This window comes from Oncorhynchus kisutch, linkage group LG13 (genome assembly GCF_002021735.2).
Source record: "Oncorhynchus kisutch isolate 150728-3 linkage group LG13, Okis_V2, whole genome shotgun sequence".
Classification (NCBI taxonomy): domain Eukaryota; kingdom Metazoa; phylum Chordata; class Actinopteri; order Salmoniformes; family Salmonidae; genus Oncorhynchus; species Oncorhynchus kisutch.
In genome coordinates, this window is record NC_034186.2 from 72192292 (window position 1) to 72200248 (window position 7957).

The 7957-nt window shown below is 44.4% G+C and overlaps 1 protein-coding gene across 9 annotated transcripts in view; it reads right to left on the bottom strand.

The window, feature by feature from the left end:
• LOC116353133 (POU domain, class 2, transcription factor 2) overlaps positions 1-7012 on the bottom strand; it is a 48085-nt gene extending 41073 nt beyond the window's left edge. For 2 of the 9 annotated variants that reach the window (XM_031787168.1, XM_031787163.1), the window contains exon 1: positions 5824-6898. In XM_031787168.1, coding sequence (XP_031643028.1) covers positions 5824-5923 — 100 coding nt within the window. In that variant the 5' untranslated portion in view covers positions 5924-6898. Of the gene's footprint in view, positions 1-5823 lie in introns of all 9 variants that reach the window. The other 7 variants (XM_031787166.1, XM_031787165.1, XM_031787164.1 and 4 more) reach the window with 7 other exon arrangements.
• Between the last annotated feature and the right edge of the window lie 945 nt (positions 7013-7957).

Consider the following 7957-nt stretch of genomic DNA (forward strand, 5'->3'; position numbering starts at 1 on the left):
TGCTATAGAGCATGTTGTATTGACATCTTTCTTGTGTCTATTGATTCACCATTACGTTCCTAACAAACCCAGGTTGACATTTTGTCATTCGCAATCATGTTAACACTGGGACTCACACACTCCCCTCCACACTCCAATCTATACACACACGGGCAGGTTCGGACACAGACACACATAAACACATGTAAGCATATGCATCGGCCTACGCGCACAATCAAATCGTTTCTCATACAGGCACCGGCACTACACACAAGCACAGAAACGAACATGTCCCTATACTGTACAGAACCCTACAGGATCTTGAACCAAATATGAATGTAAAACTATAGCTTGTTTATTAGCATACATCATATGAAACAGAAATGCATACACAGCATAGACAGTAGATATTGACTACAGCAGTATCTGGGTTATTAACAGCCACGAAGCGTATGAAGCTAAATTAGTGGGATTAAGTGGGACTTATTAGTGGGACTTTGTTGTCCTGTGCGAGAGTGTGTGTGTGTGTGAGCTTGTGTAATGGTTTGTCGTGTGTATCAGCGACTAAGTAAAGCCGAAACCACACACATCAAAATTTGCATCAAAGCCGGGTCAATTCACATACACTGCGTAGCATATGCAACTCAACTGTCATGACAATCCATAACAAAAAGTTGTATTTATTAAGTTCGCTATGTTTTTGAATGACTGTTTGTTCCTTTGGCCTCACCGTATACGGAGCCACTGTAATGCATCCTGTTTCCTGAAGTCCACCATCATCTCCTTTGTTTTGTTGACGTTGAGTAAGAGGTTATTTTCTGGAGTGTGGAGTAGGGAAAATAATCTCTCACTCAACGTCAACAAAACAAAGGAGATGATCGTGGACTTCAGGAAACAGCAGAGGGAGAACCCCCCCCCCTATCCACATCGACGAGACAGTAGTGGAGAAGGTGGAAAGTTAAGTTCCTCAGCGTACACATCATGGACAAACTGAAGTGGTCCACCCACACAGACCGCGTGGTGAAGAAGGCACAACAGCGCCTCAGCGCCTCTTCAACCTCAGGAGGCTGAAGAAATTTGACTTGTCACCTAAAACATTCACAAACCTTTACAGATGCACAATTGAGAGCCTCCTGTCGGGCTGTATCGCTGCCTGGTATGGCAACTGCTCCGCCCACAACCGTAAGGCTCTCCAGAGGGTGGTGTTGTTTGCACAACGCATCACCGGGGGAACACTACCTGCCCTCCAGGACACCTACAGCACCCGATGTCACAAGGCCAAAAAGATCATCAAGGACAACAACCACCCGAGCCACTGCCTGTTCACCCCGCTATCATCCAGAAGGCGAGGTCAGTACTGGTGCATCAAAGCTGGGACCGAGAGACTGAAAAACAGCCTCTATCTCAAGGCCATCAGACTGTTAAACAGCCATTGCTAACATAAAGTGGCTGCTGCCAACACACTGACTCAAATCTCTTGCCACTTTAATATATTGAATACATGTATTTAATAAAGGTATCACTAGTCACTTTAAATAACACCACTTAAATAATGTCTACATACTGTGTGTTCCTTTGGACTCACCGTATTTCAGCTTTTACTCATCTCATATTGTTGAAGTCAGAAGTTTACCTTAGCCAAATACATTTAAAATCAGTTTTTCACATTCCTGACATTTAATCCTAGTAAAAAATTCCCTTAGGATCACCACTTTATTTTAATTAAATTTATTTTTTTACCCCCTTTTTTCACCCCAATTGTTTTTAGTAGTAACTATCTTGTCTCATCGCTACAACTGCCATACGTGTTTGAGAGAGACGAAGGTCATGCGTTTTCCAAAACACAACCCAACCAAGCCACGCGCTTCTTAACACAGCAAGCATCCAAACCAGCCCTACCAATGTGTTGGAGGAAACACCGTGCCCCTAGTGACCTGGTCAGCGTGCACAGGAGTCGCTAGCGTGCGATGAGAGGATATCCCTACCGGCCTAACCCTCCCTAACGGCACAAGGCCAATTGTGCATCGCCCCATGGACCTCACGGTTGCGGCTGGGTGCGACAGAGCCTGGGCTCGAACCCAGAGTCTCTGGTGGCACAGGCCTTAGACCACTGCGCCACCCGGGAGGCCCATCACCAATTTATTTTAAGAAAGTGAAATGTCAGAATAATAGTACAGAGAATGATTTATTTCAGCTTTTATTTCTTTCATCACATTCCCAGTGGGTCAGAAGTTTACATACACTCAATTAGTATTTGGTAGCATTGCCTTTAAATTGCTTAACTTGGGTCAAACGTTTTGGGTAGCCTTCCACAAGCGTCCCACAATAAGTAGGGTGAATTTTGGCCCATTCCTCCTGACAGAGCTGGTGTAACTGAGTCAGGTTTGTAGGCCTCCTTGCTGGCACACACTTTTTCAGTTCTGCCCACAAATTTTCTACAGGCTTGAGGTCAGAGCTTTGTGATGGCCACTCCAATACCTTGACTTTGTTGTCCTTAAGCAATTTTGCCCCAACTTTGGAAGTATGCTTGGGGTCATTGTCCATTTGGAAGACCCATTTGCGACCAAGCTTTAACTTCCTGACTGATGTCTTGAGATGCTGCTTCAATATATCCACATAATTTTCCTACCTCATGATGCCATCTATTTTGTGAAGTACACCAGTCCCTCCTGCAGCAAAGCACCCCCACAACAAGATGCTGCCACCCCCGTGCTTCACAGTTGGGATGGTGTTCTTCGGCTTTCCTCCAAACATATCAATGGTCATTATGGCCAAACAGTTCTATTTTTGTTTCATCAGACCAGAGGACAATTCTCCAAAAAGTATGATCTTTTTCTCCTTGTGCAGTTGCAAACCGTAGGCTGGGTTTTTTATGGAGGTTTTGGAGCAGTGGCTTCTTCCTTGCTGAGCGGCCTTTCAGGTTGTGTTGATATCGGACTCGTTTTACTGTGGATATAGATACTTTTGTACCTGCTTCCTCCAGCATCTTCACAAGGTCCTTTGCTGTTGTTCTGGGATTGATTTGCACTTTTCGCACCAAAGAACGTTCATCTCTAGGAGACAGAATGCGTCTCCTTCCTGAGCGGTATGACGGCTTCGTGGTCCCATGGTGTTAATACTTGCGTACTATTGTTTGTACAGATGAACGTGGTACCTTCAGGCGTTTGGAAATTGCTCCCAAGGATGAACCAGACTTGTGAAGGTCTACAAGGTGTTGGCTGATTTCTTTTGATTTTCCCATGATGTCAAGCAAAGAGGCACTGAGTTTGAAGGTAGTCCTTGAAATACATCCACAGGTACACCTCCAATTGACTCAAATTATGTAAATTAGCCCATCAGAAGCCATTACATAATTTTCTGGAATTTTCCAAGCTGTTTAAAGGCACAGTCAACTTAGTGTATGTAAACTTCTGACCCACTGCAATTGAGATACAGTTTATTAAAAGTGAAATAATCTGTCTGTAAACAATTGCTGGAAAAATGAGTTTGTTAACAAGAAATTTGTGGAGTGGTTGAAAAACGAGTTTTAATGACTCCAACCTAAGTGTATGTAAACTTCTGACTTCAACTGTATATTACTGTATGCCGAACGGCCATCGCTCATCCATATATTTACATGTACATATTCTTATTCATCCCTGTACTTTGTGTGTATAAGGTAGTCGTTGTGAATTAGTTAGATTACTTGTTAGATATTACTGCACTGTTGGAACTAGAAGCACGAGCATTTAGCTACACTTACATTAACATCTGCTGTGTGTGTCTGTATAAAGGAAACTAATGCAAGGCTACAGTTTCAGTCCTATTCCATCATATCAAGCCCGTTCCTCCTACAGCAAGCCTGCCAGTCCTTGTGCAGGCCACATTAAAGTTTCATACAGCGGTTAATGGTGATGTGGTCACAAACCACTTTACTCTGTACTACACTACACAGGGGTGGCAGGTAGCTTAGTGGTTAAGAGCGTTGGCCCAGTAAGCGAATACTATATGATAGAGAATAAACTGAATATGAGAGAGAGTGCAGAATTAGCAACATATCATGCATCTCTATGTCACATTGACTCCTAGGCCTACAAACTGTACACCCTAATGTAGATGCCTTTCTGTCATAATGACTCTGGTACAGTTTACCCTCACCTCTCCGTCTCAAATGGCTTTTCCTCTCCAGCCTCATTCTTCACTCTGTCATCTGCTTTCACTTTCACCGGCTTCTCTCTCCTTCTTTCTCCATTTTTTTTAATCTCACTCTGACATTCACCATTTTTCAACGTGCGGAGCTCGAAAACTCCTCCTCCCAGTACCCGCTCCCCCTCTCCCTTCTCTGTCCTTCCTCTCCTCCCCCTCCCTCTCCTCTATGTACTAAATCTAGAGATACACCTAGGTAACAGGTCACTCTCATCCCTCTAACCATGGTGTAAAAACACCCTTCTAGTGACAGATAGTAAATGGTGGAGATAAACTCGCCTTTCTGAAATCAAATGAACTTGATCTGATCTGAAAATTACACATTGGAAAAAGAGAGAAAAATATAGTCTAACACAGATAACTGTGTGCCTGTCTCTTTAAGAACGCAGACACTGTCCAGGGTGCACACTGAGCTGTATTTATGCACCGTTAAACCGTGATAGGTATTGTGTGCATGCATTCTGAAGGGTTTTAATAAGGGTGGAAGATAAACGCTCAGTGCATTCATATCGTATTTTCCACCAACCCCCTCCCAACCCTACTGCCTCTACACACATACACACCGAGATCAGGGACATTACGCATACTTCCACTCCCTACTGAGGATGAAGAGAACAGCTGTAAACCGCTGCTGTTTCACTTCTGGGCGAGTGCCTAATTCCAGAGCTAGACGACGCCACAGTGATACACTGGCAGCGACACACGGAAGCCGGGCTGGCTGCTCCCACCATGCGTCCTTTTATTCCGCTTCAGCGCAGATGAAACGCAGACGGCGCAATAGCCGACCTCCCCAGTCCAGCCTCAATGGTCCCGCCTTCCCCTGCCGGGTTTAGCGACCAGCCACACTGACACCACACGCAGACAAGCATCTGGACAGACAAACGTGGTCCTGAGATATCAATGTCTGTCATGTTTAGGCTACTGAAATAAAGGCGTTAATCCACACACACATAACCATTGTCTCGAATTGAGACAGAAGAGGCCTAATTCGACGAATGCCAGTCCAATGTCTGAATCACAACACAGATATGCACACACACTGTCGAAAATTAGTGAAATAAAACGAAATGGAGACATTATTCTCCCGTCTCCTCGTTCGCCGTCCTTCTCCTTTCACCGTATATTTGCCTCTTTCTCCCCTCTCCCTGCTTCCACCAGCCCAGGAATCGATCTCCGCAGGATCGATAAGTTGGCATGAATATTCCCTGCCTGCAGAGAGGGTAGTTCGGGAGAGACGGAGGCTGAGGCACAGGCGTACGGAGCGGAGGAGAGGGGAAGGATGGAGAGAAAGGACAGAAAACACACGGGGAAGAGGGATACATCACCAGGAGAAAAGGAACGTAAATAAACACAAGATGGACCCGTCGCGCATTACGCGCACGTGCTCTTTCAAGGGAATGGAGAAAAGGACGTTTACGCGCAATTATTTGCAATCTAACTATGGACTTTTATGTCTGTTTATTTACACATTTAAAACAAGAGAGAAGAGGAGTGTATTCCAGCCTTCAACACAGAAGTGTGTGTGTGTGCCCAGAACACTTTCCAGTTCCGAGTGCATAATTCACACCGAAAAGCGCGCTACATGGGAGTCGTTAAGGTGGGGCGGGTATGCATGACTGACCCTCACCGACATGGCAATAATAACGGAAAATGTCTTACCGGAGTCGGAACGTAGAGCCAACGGGGACTTGAGACGCCAGGCGCTGAGGTCAGGGGCAGTTCTCTGAAACATGAACGGCACCGGCAAGGGAACAAACATGATCTTCCTCCGTCTTCTGGTTTTGTTTCATATAATTTTTCAGTAATATTGTGACAAGATGTTTCCTCTTCTGTGTATCTTCGTCCGTTTGAAATGTATTTGGTATCGAAAACGTAGAAAATTCGTTGTTTAGCTTACCAGTTGATGGCGCGTACACATGTAGGCTATGCTGGATAGCTCTATTTACATTTTTGGATGTCTGTTTCTCTTCGGCAGGATTTTGGGTGTAAATGTGTATAGAACATATGGTGCTCCCTTGAGTGTGCAGCATTCAGGCTAATGAAACAGCCCAGACCCAACACACAGACGGATAGAACCACAACTGAACTCCCACTACTATATCAGAAGAACACTATCAGGACTAATATAGTAATAATACTTGTATTATAAGCCTGATTTTGCTCCTGTCTTTCTCGTGTGTGTAGCATACAATAGCCTAATCGTTCTATTTCTCCTGTATGCGTTTATATTAGCATAGTCTCAATGTTAGCAAACTGTTTTCCTTTCGACAGGCGTGAGAACAAACACCGTAACAGTCGCTAGTTTCTTAGCGTCACTCACCGTGGTTAGTTTTGGTTTGCGCTGGTAAATAAAATTGATAATATTACACGAATAACAGACGCTGAAGTGCGTAAAGGCCAACAATTATTGTGATATATTTGGATTTGTTATTTCTGGTTAATCTACTTTATTTGGTGTATAGCTGATCGCAGTCTCTCACTGTCCCTCGCATGTAGGCTATATACACACAAATTCACCAATACGCAGGCTACAAAGCAGCGAATCGTGTTTAAAATGCATGTAAAATAGCCGCATTAAGATAATCAACTGAAATAAATAAACATTTGGAAAGGCTACACAATGTGCCCGCTTGGCCTACGCTCCTCCTCCCTCACTCCCTGTCACAAGGCAGTAATTAAAACGCAATCAATCGATAAAGAAATAAATAAAGCCAAACAAATAAATAAAGAACGGAAACAACATAAAAGAAAGCTGAATATCCGTTACGTTTCTGGTTCTTGTCGGAGCACTTGCCTATCTTTCCGTCCATCCGCCTGTGTGTCTTTCTGTCTGCCTGTTTGTCCCCGATATTTGGGAACCCCAATAGCTCACTCGACCCGGCTCCCTCCAGTATTCTAGCGAGCTGCCACTACGCTGGCTGCAACATTGAAGCGAGAGAGCACCCGCTACTCACACATTACCACCCCCCCCCCCCCCCCCCACCCCCTCCTCCCTCATGCTCTCTCTCTCTCTGCTCCCTCGCTCCATCCTTCCTCCCAACCGCCTCTCCCTCGTTTTCACCACCGCTGCTAAAGGTATCCTGTATTGATTTCTGTCTTTTCTCCTCTTAATAAGACCATGCTATAATGATGCGAATGGTGATCATTACATTACTGCTTGTCTGGGAGACTGAGATCACAGATAACTGGAGAAGTCAACCAATAGGCACATACAGTATGTTATTTGTTACACTGAACAAAAATATAAACGCAACATGCAACAATTTCAAAGATTTACTGAGTTGCAGTTCATATAAGGAAATCAGTCAATTTTAATTAATTAATTAGGCCCTAATCTATGGATATCACATGACGGATACCTTTAAAAAAAATGGGCCTCAGGATCTCCTCAAGGTATTTCTGTGTATTCAAATTGCCATCGATAAAATACAATTGTGTTCGTTGTCAGTAGTTTATGCCTGCCCATACCATAACCCTACCACCACCATGGCGGACTCTGTTCACAACGTTGACATCAGCAAACCGCTTGCCCACATGACACCAAACACATGGTCTGCGATTGTGAGACCGGTAGAACATTCAATTCTCTGTGTAGTCAGCATGCCAATTGCACGCTCGCTCAAAACTTGAGACATCTGTGGCATTGTGTTGTGTGACAAAACTGCACATTTTAGAGTGGACTTTTATTGTCCCCAGCACAAGGTGCACCTGTGTAACGATGATGCCGTTTAATCAGCTTCTTGATATGCCACATCTGTCAGGTAGACGGATTATCTTGGCAACGGAGAAATGC